Raw genomic sequence first — 19,529 nt, 5'->3', positions numbered from 1 at the left:
GTTTTAGATATTAGGGTGGAAAGCGGTCTGCGGAGCGGGGACAATAAATGAGGGAATGACGTGTGGAAGTTCATCTCTTCCTTGACAATTCGACAGCATTATTCTCCTGATCCGCTGCTCCGGATAGTTGGCATTTGGGTAATTGGAAGACTCCCCTGAGAGACGTAACGTGCTGGAGTACTTGCCCTCATATCATCTTACTTCCCTCCCACACACCAGCCTTGTGCGGCTGAACCCCTCCGAGTCCACCTGCCCCTCCCTCAACAATCACAGCAATCACCATGTCGCGCCATCGCGTAAAGGCTGTGGCTTACGATGAGGATGACTTCGACGATGGATATGACTCCCCGGATCCCGAAGAACAGGAATTTCTCGAACAGTGTACTGCAGAGGTGTTGAGTCAGCTCCTCGCGGGGTCGCCTTCTGTGACAGCCACGCGGGACGAAGTTCAGGAAGCACTATGGCATTACTATAACGACGTGGAAAAGTCTGTGAACTACTTAAGAAGTGAGTAGGCAAAAACTGCGCAGATCAGCGAACGGGTGTTGCCGTTCAACAAGATAAATCGATTAGGTGGCATGGACGCTAATTGCGCCGGCTTGGTTAGATAAGAAAGCTAAGGAAACGAAGAAAAAGGAGAGCGCGCCCGCTCCGGCGGCGAAGGCGAAAGGTAAGCATGATCACTTTTGGTTCTACAGCTTTCCCCAATTCCCATGGGCGGGCTCGAGTCTCCAGCGGAATCCCCTTTGTCGCACCTTTGCGATAGTGGTGAGTGTAACCTGTCCCTCGTTTTTGACTGGTAACTGACTCCAAATGGAAGCTCAAGAATGTTCTAACAGGTTTTCAGTGCCTGCATACCCTTTGCCTCCCGATCTGGTTCTGCAAGAGCCTCCACACTTCTCCGCCGCAGACTTCTTCCGCGACTCGCCGTGGCTCAATGTCCCGGCGCATCGTAAGGCCGATATTCTCATAGAGCCTCTTTACCCTCGGCTTGGGCTACTTGGAGGGGCTCCTGAATCTGGCGGAAAAGTTTCGAAACTGGCTGCTTTGGCCGCTGCCCGCAAGAAAAAGGAGGGTGACAAGGCTTCAACTGCAGCCCCTGCGCAGAATGCTGAGGTGAATAAAACACCAGTGCCTTCAACGGAACAGAAAGGCGCTTCGTTATCTCTCCGCGAAAGGCTCGCTGGCAATGGAAAAATACCAAAGCCTGAGGGTGCCCAGTCGCCGCGTCCTTTGGGAAAGTTGTCCCACCCCGGGAGCCATTCACCTCAGAAGAAGCCATCTCCTGAACTAGTCAAGCAGAATGGGGCGTCGCAGGTTAACTCAGCAAATGTACAACAAGAGCTTACTGCAGAGCCTTTGGTCAAAAAGGAAGAAAAAGAGCAGCCTACTGTCAATATTCGCGCCTCGCCTTCTACTTTCGCTAGCACTATCGTTGGGGATGTTACGCGGCCAAAACTGACCGAGCCCAGTCCCTTGTTCTCAACTTCTTTGGATCTGATGGAGATATACGGACAAAATCTTACTGAACCCTTTGATTTCACAGGCCCAAGCCCAGATGATGTCGTCTTAAACGCACAGAGCTCTGCAAAAGGTTTGGCTATTCGGCGCAAGATCTAGGACCTCTCTCCCTAATAGATATGCAGGCTTCAAGTCGAAACAACCTGCTTCTAAGCCGGCTGGTGATAAGAAAAACCAAACCGACTTAGCGGGTGGCATGAACAATCTAAGTGTTGCAGAGAAGGTGACCGTTAAGAGCAAGAACCTGGACGTTTTATCTGAATACCAAAAGTCGAAGCGGAAAAATGCCATGAATTTCGCAGTCATCGGTTTGTTTTCACACGTGTTTATAACCACAGAGTTGTGTTGTTAATGGTCGCTCAGGTCATGTCGATGCCGGAAAAAGTACGCTCATGGGCCGCTTACTTGCTGATCTGAAGGCAATAGACCAACGTACCCTTGACAAATATCGGCGAGAAGCTGAGAAGATAGGCAAAGGCTCTTTTGCTCTTGCCTGGGTGTTGGATCAAGGTTCCGAGGAGAGAGCACGCGGTGTCACTATCGATATCGCGACTAACAAGTTTGAGACAGAGAAGACCGTCTTCACCATTGTAGATGCTCCCGGCCACAGAGATTTTGTGCCGAATATGATAGCTGGTGCTAGCCAGGCTGATTTTGCTGTTCTTGTTATTGATTCAGGCACGGGGAACTTTGAGTCTGGTTTGAAGGGTCAGACTAAGGAACACGCTCTTCTAGTGCGGAGTATGGGTGTTCAAAGGATTATTGTTGCTGTTAATAAGATGGACTCGGTTCAGTGGAACAAGGATCGCTATGACGAGATCGAGCAGCAGGTTTCAGCTTTCTTGACCACTGCGGGATTCCAAGCCAAAAACATCGCATTTGTGCCATGCTCAGGCATCAGTGGTGACAATGTCACAAAGCGAAGCGAGGATCCAAATGTGTCATGGTATACAGGTCGCACCCTAATTGAGGAACTTGAAGCTACCGAGCCTTACTCTCATGCCCTCGACAAGCCATTGCGAATGACCATTGGTGATGTCTTCCGTGGAAGTGTGCAGAACCCCCTTTCGATCTCTGGTCGACTCGATGCTGGCAGCTTGCAAGTGGGTGACCAAATTCTCACGATGCCTAGTGGCGAAACGGCCTTGGTACGAAGCTTGGAAGTGGACAGTGAACCGAGCGACTGGGCTGTTGCGGGCCAAAATGTGGTTCTCAACCTTGCAAACATTGACCCCATCCATCTACGTTCTGGCGACGTGATCTGTCGTGCCTCTGCGCCTATCGCCAATATCACATCATTCACAGCCAAGGTGCTGGCATTTGAGCATCTGATGCCCAGCATGGTTGATGTTCATCGGGGACGCCTTCACGTACCTGGCCGGATTAGTCGACTCGTCGCAACGTTGGATAAAGGTTCTGGCGCTTCCATCAAGAAGAAGCCAAAAATCGTTGCACCAGGCTCAGTGGCACGAATCGTTGTGGAAATGGATCACGCAGTGCCTTTAGAGGCGCCTACGAGGGTTGTTCTTCGGGCTGGAGGTGATACCGTTGCAGCTGGGTTGTTGGAATAAGTAATCTTTGAGCCGCTTTGTTCTGCGGTCGGTGATAAATATACTTATTCAGTCAAAGGTTCTGTATATACATACATACAAAAATGAAGACTGCAGGGGTCCTGTATCTCCTCACATGCGTCAGGAATTTAGAAAAAATCCAAACGTAAGGATAAGGATAACCCAGAAAATGAGAAAGAAAGGACTAAAGTAGGAGCTCCATCCAACTGGAGAAACAAGTCTCAAAATACCAAGCTCTGCGGGACTTTAGGGCTATATGACAACCAAATTTCAGAAATCACCTCTGATCTATCTTTGCACCCCTACATACCTTCAAACGAATCATTCACCATGTAAGAACCAATACCTGCCCCTAAGTCAGTCTTTACCCATATTCGTCACACAGTCCAGAAGATTCCCCGGAGAAATACCTCGGAGAAATAGCGTACCACAAACCCCGGACAAAAGGTGGAGTGGACAAGTTAAAAATGAGGGGGAAGGAAAATAGCACAGCCTTCCAAGTACTTTTGACCCATGTTTACTACTGATGTTTTTATTTCGTCTGGGACATTCTGAAATTTTCTCCTGGCTGGGTTGCATTCGGAGAAATATGTGGTTGTAAATATAATTCTACTCGTTCTGAGATTGTGTCGGCTGTATTTGAATTACTTGGAATTTGAAAATTACCTTGGGGAATGTAAGTGGAAATTTTATATGTTTGCGTTGAAAGTATTTTTCATTTGCAGGTTTCTTTGTTTATGGGCTGGGTTTTATAGCCCTAAGAAGTGGGATAGAGTGTCTCTATTAAAGGATGTATGTATATACTCTATTAAATTGTGGATTTCTTGAAAGGTAATATATATCCCTTCGGAAAGCTTTCACAGTGAGGGTATACGACAGTCTTGGTAACGTACAATATTCTAACTCATAACTATATAATGATTACTAGAATAACGTACCTGTCCTTAGAGAGGCTTTGTGCTTCCGTAACCGTGGTCGCATAAATATTGAACTAGTTGAAACCAATCTATGCATGGACGTAGTGACTAGTATATAGTGTGGTATGAGACATGTATGAGGAACGCTTGTAGGCGACTGCAAATGTTGAGGTCGAGAGTTAGTCTAATTAATTGAATGCATGTTGGACGTAGTGCGTATCAATGGGCAATTGGGCAATTTATCGCCAAGTTTTTGACCACTAGGATACTCATACATCCCGCGAAACAACTCCGATAGGCACATATCAAATGGTAAGGCATCATGGCATTGCAAGTACAGCCAGCGAGGCGAATATGATATCTGACGCGGGAAAAGCTTACCGGAGAATTTAGGGCTTATAACTGTAGAACACGTTGCATGCATTCCCCGCCCCGACCCCAAGGACCTGTATTTATCAGTAGCATTCGTAGACCTCCGATGAGCTAACAAAAAGACCCAAGGAGACTCTGGTTCTCCGATAGATCACATCAGGCTACCTACCTAGATCAATATATAGCCGTACTTCTAACCACCAGAATAAATCATTCTTTTGAAAAGGTATTACGCCCAGGGGAATTTGGCCGACAGGTTCCTTTTTAAAAGCTCGGCAAAGAACAAAATGAACGCCCTGCGCGAGTGTTACTACCGAAATCTTATGCTCTTCTCGCAATTCATCGAAGATACCCCACGGTGCTCTGTGAAGGCTGTGTATTAACCATGAAGGGCTACCCCCAACCATTTGTGCCAGATAGTGGGTTCTCAAGGAGATGCATCATGTGTGAATGTCTCATAGACATCCTCAAGACGTGGTCTGAACTGTATGCGGTAGCTACAGGGCAGGGACACTTAATCAAATCAGAGTAGAGGGATGCAAGTCCGTATTCTTACCTGACAATTATGGCCCGCTATTTGGTACAACTCGTACGGGCGTGATAAGGATAACATACAATGATGGAAGGAAATTCAGCGCAATTCTTGGTACAAACAGGCCAGGGTGTAAGTAAACTTATCGAAATTTAATCAACAAGTGGGCGCAACTCCGGCTAATGGGCGACCCAGGCTCACAGAGTGAAAGGGCTATATGGAAGAGTAGCGAACCAGACAAGTTCAATGAGAGTTTTCCTGTTCTTGAAAGCTGGTTGAACAAGTGCAAGAAGGAGCACAGCTGTCCCACTTTCGAACCCCAGCCACTTCTGAGAAGGCTGTTATGTATTAGCAATTCAGGTCCGCGGGTCAAGCTCCGGCTCATGGAGCAGGAGAGCAACAAGCGTGGCCTTTATGCTGCCCTTAGTTACTGCTCGGGCTTGTCATCAGATTTCTGTACGACAAGAGGAAATTACCACGAGTATCTTCAATCAATATCGGCTTGGCAGTTACCAAAGACCATTAGTGATGCCGTTGAGGTTGCACGACGGCTGGGCTTTTCCTACCTTTGGGTCGATAGGCTCTGCATCATTTAGGATGATGAAAAGGACTGGGAGCAGGAATCAGCACAGATGGTTTCCATATATAAGAACGCACACATCACTATTGCTGCTACTGCTTCAGCTGACGCAAACCATGGCTTTCTGTTTCCTCGTCCTCCGGCAAAACATCTCAAGATCTATTCAGAAGCTTGTCTGCCACAAGAAGAACTTTTTCGTAATCCCAAATTTCCTGTCAAATGTAGCCCGCTGTTTTTAGTTATATAGAGTACCACACTCATCAGGATCCATAGATCAAATCAATGATAATAGTATTAAAATACGTCCATTCGAGAGTGAGAAAAAAGAGACTATATTTCGACTTATACTCTAATCAATTAGGAAAATTATAAAAAATGATGTACGGGAAGCTTTCAGTTCTGGTACGTTGTATAGAACAGAGAACTTGTCCGATGAGTAATTTTCAAATCTACAGTATTGGCAATTACAGGGAGTTGACCTCCCGCGCAATTCTCCGGGCTGCGTTGAAGCTTTACCACGTCCCCATGGCAAAAGCAACCAATTGGAGAATTGCCATCCAGCAAGCTCCATCCTATAATAGGAAGGAGCGATGCGTATGACCATTCACCCAGTATTCGAGTACGAAGACGAGCATGGTTCACGTTTGGAACCCAGAGACCTATTTATACTATGGCTTTCCACTCTCGTCCTCCATCGAGTGATTGAAGAGACAACTGAAAAGACAATATCTAGATTCATCATGGGTGCCCGTCAGCCAACTTCTGATCCTATCCCTTCCACTCAAACTGTAGCTCTGGTTTCGGAGCTGGGTGGAAACGTTGAGTTTCGTGAGGGATATCCAGTTCCTACACCCGGAGAGGATGAAGTCCTGGCGAAGGTCTTGTATACAGGTGTTTGTCAAAGTGGTGAGTTTTTATATTTTCCTTCATTATTATAGCAAAGGTGACTCAGATTATATGCAAATATGCTAATCTGCAGATATTAGACCTCCATACAAAGAACGGTACTGCAGCTGGTCCATCTGGCGACCCCATAACCAAGATCAAACTACCTCATGTCGGTGGCCACGAAGGGGTTGGCCGGATCGTGGCACTCGGGCCCAGATGTGGCTCTGATTTGAAAGTCGGAGGCCTTGTGGGAATCCGGTTCTCAAGTCGGATCTGTCGACGTTGTGAGTTCTGTCTCGCCGGGACGGAACAGTATTGCATCAAGAGTACAAATCATTTGCACCATGAAGATGGCAGCTTCCAAGAGTTCATTGCACTTGATGCGGATTATCTGACGATCTTGCCGGATGATATTGACCCGGTGGTCATTGGACCAGTTTTGTGTGCCGGTGTTACAGCTTATAAGGTCAGTGGCTGCGCCATGTCCCTGTTGCTACCGCAAGAGATGCTGACACCCTATGTAGGCGGTTCTAAATGCTAACATCAGAGCTGGAAACTGGCTGGTCGTTGTTGGGGCTGGAGGTGGCCTTGGGCATTTGGCTGGTGAGCCGCCGAAATTAGAGCTGCATGCTTCGATATGATATTAATTTGAACAGTTCAATATGCAAAAGCTCAAGGAGCATTGGTCATTGGTGTTGATGCCGCGGACAAACGTGATTTTGTCCTTGGCCTCGGAGCCACTGAATTTATTGACTTTACCTCGACTGACCCTGTCCAGCGCGTCCATGAAATCACTGGGCTTGGGGCGCACGCTGTCGTAGTTACAGCCGGAAGCGCGAAGGCTTTTGCTCGCGCCTGCGAAATGCTACGTGTCGGCGGAACGCTGAGCTGCGTTGGCATTCCTCCAGGCAGACCGGTGTTGGAGACGCCGATCTGCACCATTGTGATCAAGGGACTTAGGATCACCGGAAATCTTGTAGGCTCACTGAAGGAATGCATGGAGGCTGTCGATTTGGTCCGCCGTGGCGTGGTGAAACCCGAAATTAAAGTCCGAAAGTTTAAAGAGTTGCCTCAGGTATATGAAGAGATGGAGAACGGTGATATTGCAGGAAGGATCGTGCTACAGGTATCGGAGTAACATCCATAATTATCCACAGAGAGAGTATTCTGCGTGTGCGACTAGTTATGAAGTCTCGTCGAGCCCTTGTGAATTGAATTTATCCGCATTATATACGGAGATCCAAATACTCATTCATGATGCTCTCGTCATCCGCTGTTTGTTCATGATAGAATCTTAACAACCGAGCAGGTGCGGTCACCAAAGCTTCGGCCGTCTTCGCATGCAAGATAGACTTAAGCATAACATCTTGCTCTAAAAACGGGAGAAGCTTTTGGTACAAAGCATGCAGAAAGTCCTGAGGTCCTAATCGAAGCTCATATGATGGAACTGAGGGCGTATGTAAAACAACATCGGCAAGTGAGTTTGTGACTTCGAAACATTTTAACAACTGCATTCATGTTACTACTACGGTCAAAACAGAAGGAGGCTAACATACCTGATCACGACCTAGAGGCAACAAATCAGACTCGGAGAAACCTTGTAATGAATACAAAAGATCACGACTGACGCGGGCTGGGAATTTGAATGTAAGAAGCTCAGCGTACGCTTTAGAGGATAACATCTGTCGAGACAATGCTTCCTGCCAGATGATAGTCCTCATCCATTCCCTGGTAATGCAATAGTCCGCCATACGGACAGAGGCCCTGCCACCCTCTCCTAGCGAAAGCATGGACAACGCCGCTTCCGTCTCTGTAAGGCAATCGGCCGAGATGGCATCAGGGTTCAAAGTGCCGGTGCTCCGTTTAAGAGAGACGCTATCAAAAGCCGCGAAGAGCCTAGCTAGCTCCAGTAAGCCTTGAGCATACTCATTGCCTGCTAAATATATTCTCTCCGGTAAGCGAATCGGACTTGTATACGATGGCAAGAGTCCAAGATGCATTGCATAGCCCCTGAGAAGATCAACATCCACTTTACCCGCATTCGCAAACACAAAGGTGACGTTACCTCTCCGTGACCCAAAGAAGAGTGAACAAAATCTCGTCGTTCGCAATGACTCTATCATCACCGGCCCTCGTGCCACAGTCCCACTCATCTAATTTCAAAAGCCTCGCTCCAGAGATAGCTTCTTGTATGAACATCATTGCCGAATTCCGCTTATTGATCTTGGCATGATAGACATGCAAGAAAAAAGAAACAAGAATACTCTTCATATCGAGATTTTCTCTATAATTGCTCTCCTCACGCACCCTTATGCACTCACTTGCCATTGCCGCACAATCGACAAGTCCTCCATCATCTATCAACGGCGGAAGCTGCAACTGCGCCATCGTCGCTGCGCAAAGCGCTGTGGCAAGACAATAAATGCTAGTATCATAGCCATCACCATCCGCGAATCGCCACACAAGCACCTCTGCATCAATCACAGGCCAAACACTGTACGATGAATGCTGGTACCAACGCACCACCTTTTCGAGAACTGGCCGAGAGATCGTCCTGTGTCCATCATGACTTTCGTTCGAAGCACCCCCATTCAACGAAGTGGAAGCATTTGTCTCCGAAACGGAGCTCACAGACTCGATATTTCCCGTTTGACGTCTAACTTTCGGACCTCTTCTACGCGCCGGTTTGAGGTATGTGCATTTCACCTGTTTTGGAGCACTGCGACATGTGTCACAGGGCCAGGCGCCGCTGCATTTAACTTTGCGGGTAATGCACTCGTCGCAGGCTCGCTTGGTGAGTTTCGGGCGCATGGAGTGCGGAGTATGTGATGGTAGGAGGCACGGTATGGCTGTAGTGGAGAACGGGATGGGGGATAATGTATGGCAAGTGTATGCGGAGAGAGTGTTGGAGTGAGGGGAAATTGATTGTCGGTCACTGGACCTGTGCATGCATCTAGACCGTCGACTATGGGATCTAGGGCTTATGTAGAATATTCTTCGTTGGAGCTATATTAAATGTCGGTCACTGTGAGATTTTGATTATTAATGCTATTGCAGAAGTAACTAAGTAGGTCTACTGTGAAATTGATCGTGATACAGTGACTGAATAGGTCGTGTCATTTATAGCTGCTATCCCTAAGATCCCCACTGTCTTTTAAAGGCACACGAGACGCACACGCACAATGCAAAGATATCCTTATTTGTTCAGTCGTAGCCATACTATGTCCATCTATTATGACGGTAAAATTGTAATTGTTTTTAGCAAGGGGAATAGTATACCTCAGTATGGGAGTCAATCTATAGGTGTGATCTAGTATGACAAAATACTTGGATCTGTCTACCTATCGGTATAAATTTCTATTGAGTGGATACACATCCAAACCTGGGTTTCTTGCAAGAGATATAGCGCACAGTCATCGATATATTGTTCCATCGAGGGTGAGGATGACATAGCATGTAGATCTAATATAGAGACAAAACTACCATTTGGCGGATCTTGAGTCAACCAAAGGTACAGATGTCCTTATTTACAAGATCACAGAAACACTGAAAGAGAAAAGAAACACCATGCTATGAACCATTCCGAACACTACTACCCTCTACCATAGCACTGAGCTCCGAACTAAGAAGAATCATAAGATCCAAATGTCGTCTCTCGGTGGAAGTCAATTGATGAGTATCCATCTCACGTAGGATTACGGGTGTATCCTTGAGAATCCTCATGCATTCCGGATTATCGAAATCGAAAGGTTCGGTGATGATCTTACATAGTAAATTTAAGATCGCCGAAAGAAGATAGAAACAAATGAACCTGATGAGATGTCAGATGTGCATCCTAGCACAAATATTAGGGTTTCAGGGTACCCTACCAGAAGAGTTCTCTATTTAGGGTGAAGCGTGTGGCGCACAGGATTTCCAGAGATGAAACACTTGCTCGAACTGACAGGTTGAGGCTCGATCGAAGAGCCTCTGTCATGGGACCGCATGGTTGGCATCGACTCACTGCTTGATGGATGCATCCTAGGCTGTGGTGATACCTCAGATTGATCAGGAGAAGTTCAACGTCTGTAGTGGATTGTGTGGGGAGATCGGAAATGTGAAGGGTGGGTCGACAAGCTCTGGGCACTGAGAGCCGCCATTCTTCTAGCTCATCGTCGAGAGCGCGGATAGTTCTCAGTGTTTCGGTGTCGGGTTTCTTAAGAGATTGTGGTCCATAAAGCTCCGAGTATACCCTTGACATAATCAGGCTGTGCTTTAAATGGGATATGGAAGATTCCGAACGATAATTTTGAGGGTCGTGCGTAGGCAATAGTTTTGAAAGGTACTCATTTGGTGATTCCGTCGTGTTTAGTGAAGCGGGTATCAAAGATTCGGCAAGCATAAGAACTGGTGTACCCGTCCGGAAGGCCAATTCCTTATCGAGCATGAAGATGTTCCAATAGAGGGTTCGAAAGACAGATTCTTTGTAACTAGTACAGCATGGTGTCACCGTTCCTTCTGGACTCGAAGGAGGTTCAGAGAGCCTCATGGCTGGAGATAGATCGTTCGCTGAGCGAGCGATAGAGATCATCAGCTCTCTTGCCAGCTCTAATCTTCCCTGCGAGAAGTGAAATAGAAGCTTCTTCATGATTAGCTCGTGTATCGAGAGTATTATGGGGGAGTATTGATATTCAAAGCAGATGCTAAAGGAGGGAACACTTACAAGTAGCAAAAGAACTTGTAACTTACCAAGACTATGTGCCGGATCATGGACAGTGGAGAGCATACTTTCAGCCTCAAAGGCACATCGCTCACCATCGACTGGATATGACATATGCTCCCTGCGATCTGCAGCGGAGCAAAAGGTAACGAAGGAAAGTACAAAAGCTTTAGCAATGGAGAGTGCTTGAGGAGACTCATCACTTGAAGGAGAATAGGCGGTCTTCACTGAATCCTCCAAAAGGGACATGTCGGCTATAGGGTAGATCAGGCCAACTTTACCACACTTATAGAAGGCTATGCATGCTTCAGTGACGAACCTGTCGGGTAATTCCACGGGGGTTCCACATGACTTGCCACCTGCTTCCTGCTCTGAGGTTGAGTGAGAAGGATAACTCCCCCAGGGGAGGCCAAATGACAGAAGTGTCTTAAGTATCTCAGAAGTCCGACGGTGGGACTGAATCCACTTCTGCCCCATGGGGGAGAAAACTGGGATCCCATAATATCGAAAGAATGCGCTACTATTGTCTTGAGCATTCAAGCCCCCGTCATAATTACTGAGCTCATGACTTTCAACAACTTGAGCTTGAGGAAGGTGATGGCTCGCATAACCACCAACAGAGGTGCTTCCATCTGTTCATAACATTAGCCGCTGCTATAGACGACATCTTAGAGCTTGATTCCTACTCACTCGTCTCTGATCGACGAGCACTATGGAACACCGAGACGTACTCGTCAGGAATCTTAGCATGTGCGTGTTTCTGCGTATATTCAGTTCTACCAGCGTGATATTAGTCGCGTCGGAGGCAGCAAAATTGTGGGATAGCATGAGGGGTTGTTCTACTCAGAAGGATCATCTGCTTTCCGCTTTCGTCGACCATCTATGCCTATATACGTGCATTCTAGCCCTTGATGTAGACACCAATCGCATTTAGCGGCGTTGCTTTTCTCAACGCATTTAATCTACGATCAAATCAGCACCTCCATGCTACCTTTGAGTGAACGGTCGCGGATACCGATAGCACTTGCTCACCTTACGCAAATAACATGAATCGCAAGCCTTCCGCGGGCGCCCAGGTCGGGCTTCGCCAGACTGCGGACTCATATGCCGAACAAAGAAGCAACGAAGTAAAGTATGTGCCGGCGGAGTGGATGGCTACAGGACTGGTATCCTTCTTCCTTCGGCCGGAATTTACGGATCCACGGCAGAGTATTGGCCCGTCTTGATCAATTGGACCTCATACCGATGCCTTGGTTCTTAATTTCGGCTTGCGAAGACTTTATCCATTGATACCGACCGACTCGGCCTGTTGGTCGACAGTTGCCGTGGACCCTTCATCGGAAGACTTGGAGTTTTTGGCAGACTATTCCTCATCTGGCCGATGACCCAGAAACAAGAGTGGGAACATTGCCTGCCGGAGTCTTGTCAGCTAGAATTGGGAAGGACAGTTAAATACACAGAAACCGTCACTGCAGCTTCTGCCGAGACATATTGCTCCAATTTATGTCTCACATCCCGAAGTATCGCAAGCCATCTACAAGTCAACTTGAAGTAGAGGATCTCAATCATAAGACTATTTTGTCCTAGACAACCCAATCCAGAAACAGACATAGCATGGCCGCTAACCAGAAGCAGTTTAGTACCGAATCCACCCAACCATTGGGAAGGTCCATCCAGCACAACGTCTAAATCTCCTACGGAACCGACGTCATGAGATCTAAATCGGTGGTCATGAACATCCCCACCCAGAATAACTATATAAAATATAAAGAGCCCTGGAATTTTTCTCAATCACTGATCTTCAAATTCCATACACACAAATACCAGATTCTCAATTGAACAACCTTACACCACCAAAATGGAAGACAAGCCCCTCGCCCCCGCGAGCAAAGATGTAACTTCCCCTCAATTCCCCACCACGCCTATACAAAATTTACCATATACAATCACATACTAACACAAAATCGCAGCCCCGCGAACTCACAGCCCAAGAGTCCTCCGCCGCCGTCATCTTCCCCTCCTTCACCTCCAACACAGCCTGGTCGCTCGGTCTCGCGCTCCGATCCCGAATCCTCTCTCTCCCCGCGGACCAGCGCAAGCCGGCTCTCATCTCCATTGCGCTAACCGGCGGGTCCGAGCCACATGTTGTATTCCAAGCCGCCACGGAACCGGGGACCTTCGCCGATAATGAGGTGTGGGTGCGGCGGAAGCGCAACACCGTGCTGCGGTGGGGAGTGTCGAGCTGGCTGATGCGGAATAAGATGCTAACGAGCACTGGCTTGGGGGCGGATCAGGTAGAGGCGGCGTTTGTGAGGAAGCACGCCTTGACGAGTACCGGTGGTGGAGGGGCGGCAGATGACTTCGCGATCCATGGTGGGGCGTTCCCCGTGCGGGTGAAGGGCGTGGATGGTGTTATTGGCGTGGTGGTTGTTAGTGGATTGAAGCAGGAGGATGACCATCAGGTTGTTTTGGAGACCATTCAAGAGTTTATCCAGCAGGGTGGACAGTGATGGCTTAGTTGGTTTAGTTGTATAGCTAGTTTATCAGCTACTTCGTGTATATATATAGTGTGTACTAGGGAAGTCGGATTTTTTGAAGTCGGATTTTTTGAAGTCGGCTTAATATTGGCAGTATTGAATTGCATGCCACATTCTTGACTCAAAACTTGTGAGGTACAATATAACAGTTAGGAATTCTGCCATTTGGGAGACTAGCCTAGTTTCTACCTGTTGAAACAGATTTACAACTGGGGATGGAGAATGTTGTGATTGATGCTAGTAAGATAATATTCAAGGTATCATGCTATTCCTGCCACCTCATGTGTCGAGGTCAAATAAAAAATGATTCAAACCAGCCAATAAAGCAAGATAAAACTCCATACATCCCTCTAAATATTTTACAGTTCGTCATGCCCAGAGGGCTCGTCATCCTCATCAGCCGGAGCAGAGCCATAGAGCTTGCTGGTGATGGGGTAGGCCACGTTGGACAGCTGCTCCTTCTGCTCCTCGAAGTCCTCGGTGGTGGCTTCGGCAGCGTTGTCCTCGAGCCAGTCAGTGACCTCCTTGACGGCGTCCAGGATGGTCTGCTTGTCGTCCTCATCAATCTGGCCACCCAAGCCGTTCTCATCGTTGACCTGGTTCTTCAAGCTGAAGGCATAGTTCTCCAGAGAGTTGCGGGCCTCGATCTTGCTCTTGATGGCCTTGTCCTCCTCAGCGAACTCTTCGGCCTCAGCGACCATGCGGTCGATCTCCTCCTGGGAGAGACGACCCTTGTCGTTGGTGATGGTGATGGACTCAGCCTTGCCAGTGCCCTTGTCGCTGGCGCTGACCTTCAGGATACCGTTGGCGTCCAAATCGAAGGAGACCTCAATCTGGGGAACACCACGGGGAGCGGGGGGAATGCTGGTAAGCTCGAACTTGCCGAGGAGGTTGTTATCCTTGGTCAAGGAACGCTCGCCCTCGTCTATTATCAGTTAGTGTGGGTTGCTAGAAGGCTTTCGTCCAGAAGGTAAACTTACAAACTTGGATAAGAACGGTAGGCTGATTATCAGCGGCGGTGGAGAAGATCTGGGACTTGCGAGTAGGGATAACGGTGTTACGGGGGATGAGCTTAGTCATGACACCGCCAGTGGTCTCGATACCGAGGGTAAGAGGGTTGACGTCCATCAGAACGACATCCTCGGTACCGGCCTCACCGGAAAGGACACCACCCTGGACGGCAGCACCGAAAGCAACAGCCTCATCAGGGTTAATACCCTTGCTGGCCTTCTTGCCACCGAAGAACTCCTCGAGAAGAGCCTGGACCTTGGGAATACGGGTAGATCCACCAACAAGGACAATGTCGTCAACCTCGGACTTCTTAACCTTGGCGTCCTTGAGCACCTGCTCAACGGGCTTGAGGGTCTTCTTGAACAGATCCATGTTCAGCTCTTCGAACTTAGCACGGGTGAGGGTCTCAGAGAAGTCCTCGCCGTTGTGGAAAGACTCGATTTCAATGCGAGTAGACATCTGGGAAGAGAGAGTACGCTTGGCCTTCTCGACTTCGCGCTTGAGCTTACCCATGGACTTGAGGTCCTTGGTGATGTCAACGTTGTTCTTCTTGTTGTACTGCTTGACGAAGTAGTCCATGACACGGTGGTCAAAGTCCTCACCACCAAGGTGAGTGTCACCAGCGGTAGCCAAAACCTCGAAGACACCGTTGTCAATGGAGAGAAGGGAGACATCGAAGGTACCACCACCAAGATCGTAGACGATGACCTGGCGCTCATCACCAGTCTTGTCCAATCCGTAGGCGATAGCGGCGGCGGTAGGTTCGTTGACAACACGGAGAACGTTCAGACCGGCGATGGTACCAGCGTCCTTGGTAGCCTGTCTCTGGGCGTCGTTGAAGTAGGCGGGGACGGTGACGACGGCGTGGGTGACAGACTTTCCGAGGTAGCCCTCAGCGATCTCCTTCATCTTTCCGAGGACCATGGCGGAAACCTCCTCAGGAGTGAAGGTCTTGGGGGTCTTGTTCACGTCAACCTTCACGACAGGCTTGCCATCCTTGTTGACAACCTTGAAGGGGAAGTTCTTGGTGTCCTTGGTGACATCCTTGTCATCGTACTTGCGACCAATCAGACGCCTGGGAAACATTAGCACACCGATTCATGATACGAACCAACCCGAGAAACTCACTTGATGTCAAAGATGGTCCTGACGGGGTTGGCGGCGTATTGGTTCTTAGCGGCGTCACCGACCAGGCGTTCCTCATCGGTGAAAGCGACGTAGGAAGGAGTGATACGGTTTCCTTGGTCGTTGACGAGAATCTCGACCTTTCCATTCTGCATCACACCAACACAACTGTTGATGGAGTTAGTCATTGCAACGCCTTTATCTTGTCTCACAGCTGTAGAACATACGAGTAGGTTGTTCCCAAATCAATACCAATTACAGTTCCATAGTTGTCTTGGACAGAGTCCTCCTCAGCGTGTGCGGTACCGAAGAATGCCAGGGGCGCGATGAAAACAAGGAGAAGGTAGAAGATGGTAGTCCAAGCAGTGAACGGCTTGGCCGCACCGTTGCGACTCGATAGTCGCGCCATTGTGCCTATGTGTATATCGAGTGGTGGTCTTCGCCAAGGGGCACGCGTGTGATTATCGGGAGACGTGTTGGTAGTAAATCCCTTGTGCTTCAATACAGTTTCCTGTATTCAAGAAAGAGAAGCAAAAGGAAGAAAAAGAGAACCCAACCACAGGCGACGGAATGGAAGGGAAAAGGAAGGGAAAGTTGAGGCAAAAGAGAGAAGTTGCTGAACGAAGGACGTGAGAGGAAGAGATCAGCTTTTTTAAAATGCTTGAGGCCAGAGAAAAGGACAGCATGGCTGGTACGGCCATCGCTCTGCAGGTTACTCCTCGCGTTGTGATTGGTGCATCGCCTTTCAGGGACCAGAATGACCCATCCGCCTTGGCCACCGCCCTGTATTCTGCCGTAGAAATTGCCCCAAAGTGTTCATGGATCTTCTGCAAGCGGTCCACCGAACATACTAGAAATGTGTTTCATTGGCTAGAAGCCCCTGTTAGGTAATCTTTCTTGAAGTTGCCCTATTTTTCAGCCCCCCGGCCATATGCTCCTTTAGGATACGTGGACAAAGGACGTCGTCAACCTCCAATTGTACTGTACCTTGAGTACACCGTGTACTTTCCATATCTCAAGTTACTCAACTCTAGTCACTGTGAAGTCATGACCTCTGCAGCTTAATGACTTGCACAACATCCCTACACGTGGCCACATGCTGGTATCTGCTTGTCAGACAATGGAGGATGACACCCCTACTACTATCTATTCTACATAGAGATCGTAACAATATCATATTTACTGTTTAGTATCACGTCCCATGTCATGCTTCTCAACGGACTATTGACAATAGACTAGTCTATCATTAGACATCTCATTGTACTGAACCCACCCCTTACGACATTCCCGAATGAATATGACAGGTAAAGTTCAAGGTCATCACACTATTATCAGTAGTCTCAAAAGCAACTCGCAACTGTCTGCAGAATTATTCATCGTCACCCTATTACTTTTTTAGTGGATGTATTTCAGCCTTCAATTTTGAACATTTGCCACCTCATTGTTTCTATGAAGTTCTAAGAACGATTGAAGCCAGCGTTGTGGCAATATATAGATAGTAGAGACAACAAACGTCTTGCAAGAGTTGAAACCAGTTTTTCAGAGGTTATCAGATAGGATGAAAGCAAGCAAGTCGCTTGATTATACGGATATCATTGATCAAATTAACCAAGCATATGAATTCTTTTTATAGATAGACTTTGAAAACGCTTTCCGTGATCTGCGTAGGGTTCTCTCTCAGACAAAGAATGGTGGCGCTGTCACGCGGTTTGCCATATCTAAAAACACCTGAGGAAGTGCTTCTTGTTCGGTTAATATGAAACGAAAACATGAAACGGGATGTCGAAGTTTCGGGTCAAATTTTTTTGAAACATAAATAAATGAAAAAGGACAAAAAGGTAAAACAAAGGTTCTAGGCCCTCTAATACAGATTATTTGAAGGAACGCTTTCTTTGACTACCGCGTGGTCTTTGTGTCGCATCTTGACATAAGGCTACGCTAAGGCTGGCCAATACTATTTTAAAGAGATAAAGAATCTAACCTTTACATCATTCGCCGCAGATCATCTAATAGGATTTTTTGGCACGTTATGATAGAAGGACCTTTGTTACCTCAGACAGTGACCAAATTAAGTGCATCAACTCCTAAGATTTTCGCCTAACCAAAGTATATTTTCAAACAAAAGAAACAATGGGTGGATATCATCGAGTTAATCATTATCATCAGCAAACAAAATGCAGGATTACATATGCATAATCAAAGAGCTATACCCACATCTTCCCTTGTGTGAACTCGCGGGACCGCCGAATCGGGCTTTCTGAGTCCACTGCCCCGTCTCCCACTACCAAACGCCTCGAGGTCATCCTCTTCATGTCTGCGACTGCCGGGCTCGTATTGAGTTTCTGGAAGAAGGACTTCGCCATTCCTTGCCTGTTTCCGTAGCCAGTAGTTTCGCATTCGATCAAGTGCTGTTTTGAAGTCGTCGAGGATGACGGTGTCGCAGAGACATTTGAAGATAAATGACAGCTGTTCAAATGTAATTTAGTAGCTGTCCACCGGAGGATTATCTGAGATGGAGAGCTTACCTTCCAGAATGGTTCAACTCCAGTAGGTAGCGTATGGGCCGGGAAAGCGTTCAGAACGACACACGTATCGATGATAATGAACGCAATGGAAAGGCACATCGATGCTAGCATAATCCCGAACCGTGGGCTCACAGTTACCAATTCAATGATGCCAAAATTGTATAAGCGCTTAATAGTGTAGAAGAGTGAACAGGTGGTGAAGACCCACCAGGGGTCCCTGTGACTTGATCAGCATGATGTGGATGGAAGCAAGAAGAGGGTGAGATTACCGGAAGAGCGGCTCCATTGGCCTTGTCGTGAGGAAGATCTTATTAATGTTATTGAAGTAGGTGAAATTGGCGTAGATTTCGACCACCCAGTATGGCTGGACCAGCAGGACCGTGATGATATAAGCTTGCGAAACCCTGCGACTCAGGAATGGCTTGTTCTTCATCCACGCAATGACATTATGTAGAGTCCAGGATACATTCAGTCCGATAGCACTGCAGGAGAGGTACCATCCGTAGGCGGGTTCTTTGGGGAAGATGAAGGTGCCATGGGCCATAGCGAGAATAAGCTAGATGGCATCGCGACTCGTCAGCACTCCGCGCACAGAGGATACTGTGGAAAGTTCCGGGGATCACAAGTCTACCACATCAAGATCATAACATACCTCGGCGAATATCAGTTTATGCAACAGAATGTGTCTTTTCATGTTCGCAAAGGTCACCGCGGCCATCACCACCAGGGAACCGACCATGAGGCCCTGTCCCCAGGCCTCCAACACAAGATCATCAGGATCTGTGGGCCGGGTGATACGATCCTCAGACGGAGACATTGAGAGGGGGAAAGACCATGACCAGGCTGGTTGGGTTACTGATTATGATTTTTTGACTGTCGAACTTGCGGCGCGTGAGAAGAATGGATCAAGTATATAAAAAGAATTCATGGTGTAAGCATGGGCACGTGCGGGTTGGAACGTGGAAAGAAATATGGTTTCTGGGGTGCAGTAAGTACAGTAACTAGTGTCGGCAGGTAGACGCTCGACGAGGAACTCCTGTGGTACGAGGCCAGACGTATTCGTACTAATTGCGGGGATAGTCGTACGTCCATTAATTTCCACCGGTTAATATGGTGCGACAACCAAAGCCTAATTCCTGGACGACGAGGGTTTCCCCCGACCGGGTTGAGGCTAGACCGTTTAAATGCCTCGTACCGGTCATCTTGGCCAATGTGGGTGTTGCCATGTCTCCGTTCCTGGTGGAGGTTCCT

The 19,529-nt window shown here is 47.8% G+C and overlaps 8 protein-coding genes across 8 annotated transcripts; 4 read left to right on the top strand and 4 right to left on the bottom strand.

Moving 5' to 3' along the window:
• The first annotated feature begins 9 nt into the window (after positions 1 to 9).
• On the top strand, positions 10 to 3,220 carry F9C07_1239635 (translation elongation factor EF-1 subunit). Its single transcript, XM_041289652.2, has 5 exons — positions 10 to 507; positions 608 to 670; positions 848 to 1,594; positions 1,647 to 1,829; positions 1,885 to 3,220. The coding sequence occupies exons 1-5, from the start codon at positions 282 to 284 to the stop codon at positions 3,090 to 3,092; spliced, it is 2,427 nt and encodes an 808-aa protein (XP_041142734.1). The 5' UTR covers positions 10 to 281; the 3' UTR covers positions 3,093 to 3,220.
• Positions 3,221 to 5,095: 1,875 nt separating this feature from the next.
• Positions 5,096 to 5,509, top strand: F9C07_2932 (uncharacterized protein; the record flags this gene model as incomplete). Its single annotated transcript, XM_071511035.1, has 1 exon — positions 5,096 to 5,509. One exon carries the CDS (start codon positions 5,096 to 5,098, stop codon positions 5,507 to 5,509), a length of 414 nt encoding a protein of 137 aa, XP_071363777.1.
• Positions 5,510 to 6,233: 724 nt separating this feature from the next.
• On the top strand, positions 6,234 to 7,519 carry F9C07_2054304 (chaperonin 10-like protein; the record flags this gene model as incomplete). Its single annotated transcript, XM_041289651.1, has 4 exons — positions 6,234 to 6,399; positions 6,480 to 6,847; positions 6,906 to 6,984; positions 7,038 to 7,519. 4 exons carry the CDS (start codon positions 6,234 to 6,236, stop codon positions 7,517 to 7,519), a joined length of 1,095 nt encoding a protein of 364 aa, XP_041142733.1.
• Positions 7,520 to 7,607: 88 nt separating this feature from the next.
• Positions 7,608 to 9,192, bottom strand: F9C07_2225726 (C6 transcription factor; the record flags this gene model as incomplete). Its single annotated transcript, XM_041289640.1, has 3 exons — positions 7,608 to 7,889; positions 7,938 to 8,391; positions 8,447 to 9,192. The coding sequence occupies 3 exons, from the start codon at positions 9,190 to 9,192 to the stop codon at positions 7,608 to 7,610; spliced, it is 1,482 nt and encodes a 493-aa protein (XP_041142732.1).
• A 287-nt stretch (positions 9,193 to 9,479) lies between these two features.
• On the bottom strand, positions 9,480 to 12,267 carry F9C07_1239454 (uncharacterized protein). The gene is made up of 6 exons (XM_071507828.1): positions 12,113 to 12,267; positions 11,924 to 12,042; positions 11,812 to 11,856; positions 11,084 to 11,712; positions 10,251 to 10,999; positions 9,480 to 10,192 (listed from the first exon to the last, which is right to left on the bottom strand). Exons 2-6 carry the CDS (start codon positions 11,958 to 11,960, stop codon positions 9,952 to 9,954), a joined length of 1,701 nt encoding a protein of 566 aa, XP_071363776.1. The 5' UTR covers positions 11,961 to 12,042; positions 12,113 to 12,267; the 3' UTR covers positions 9,480 to 9,951.
• A 671-nt stretch (positions 12,268 to 12,938) lies between these two features.
• Positions 12,939 to 13,590, top strand: F9C07_2936 (DUF967 domain protein; the record flags this gene model as incomplete). Its single annotated transcript, XM_041289650.1, has 2 exons — positions 12,939 to 12,974; positions 13,051 to 13,590. The coding sequence occupies 2 exons, from the start codon at positions 12,939 to 12,941 to the stop codon at positions 13,588 to 13,590; spliced, it is 576 nt and encodes a 191-aa protein (XP_041142730.1).
• Positions 13,591 to 13,976: 386 nt separating this feature from the next.
• On the bottom strand, positions 13,977 to 16,162 carry F9C07_2937 (putative Hsp70 chaperone BiP/Kar2; the record flags this gene model as incomplete). The annotated part of the gene is made up of 4 exons (XM_041289661.1): positions 13,977 to 14,542; positions 14,598 to 15,703; positions 15,757 to 15,921; positions 15,981 to 16,162. The coding sequence occupies 4 exons, from the start codon at positions 16,160 to 16,162 to the stop codon at positions 13,977 to 13,979; spliced, it is 2,019 nt and encodes a 672-aa protein (XP_041142729.1).
• Positions 16,163 to 17,949: 1,787 nt separating this feature from the next.
• F9C07_2938 (uncharacterized protein) lies at positions 17,950 to 19,095 on the bottom strand (the record flags this gene model as incomplete). Its single annotated transcript, XM_041284704.1, has 4 exons — positions 17,950 to 18,219; positions 18,279 to 18,495; positions 18,548 to 18,834; positions 18,931 to 19,095. The coding sequence occupies 4 exons, from the start codon at positions 19,093 to 19,095 to the stop codon at positions 17,950 to 17,952; spliced, it is 939 nt and encodes a 312-aa protein (XP_041142728.1).
• Positions 19,096 to 19,529: the final 434 nt, after the last annotated feature.

The sequence above is a fragment of the Aspergillus flavus genome, chromosome 2 (assembly GCF_009017415.1).
Source record: "Aspergillus flavus chromosome 2, complete sequence".
Taxonomy (NCBI): Eukaryota; Fungi; Ascomycota; class Eurotiomycetes; order Eurotiales; family Aspergillaceae; genus Aspergillus; species Aspergillus flavus.
Note: the sequence above shows the minus strand (reverse complement) of the source record. Positions and strands in the feature narration are given on the sequence as shown.

Bases quoted from the DNA above. Each gene is read 5' to 3' on its own strand.
- F9C07_1239454 (XM_071507828.1), bottom strand. From the start codon at position 11,960: ATGGTCGACGAAAGCGGAAAGCAGATGATCCTTCTGA. The intron at 11,713-11,811 runs GTACGTCTCGGT...TGTTATGAACAG, and splicing joins CATGCTAAGATTCCTGACGA to ATGGAAGCACCTCTGTTGGT. The intron at 10,193-10,250 runs GTAGGGTACCCT...ACATCTCATCAG, and splicing joins CTAAATAGAGAACTCTTCTG to GTTCATTTGTTTCTATCTTC.
- F9C07_1239635 (XM_041289652.2), top strand. From the start codon at position 282: ATGTCGCGCCATCGCGTAAAGGCTGTGGCTTACGATGAGGATGACTTC. The intron at 508-607 runs GTGAGTAGGCAA...CGGCTTGGTTAG, and splicing joins GTCTGTGAACTACTTAAGAA to ATAAGAAAGCTAAGGAAACG. The intron at 1,830-1,884 runs GTTTGTTTTCAC...ATGGTCGCTCAG, and splicing joins CATGAATTTCGCAGTCATCG to GTCATGTCGATGCCGGAAAA.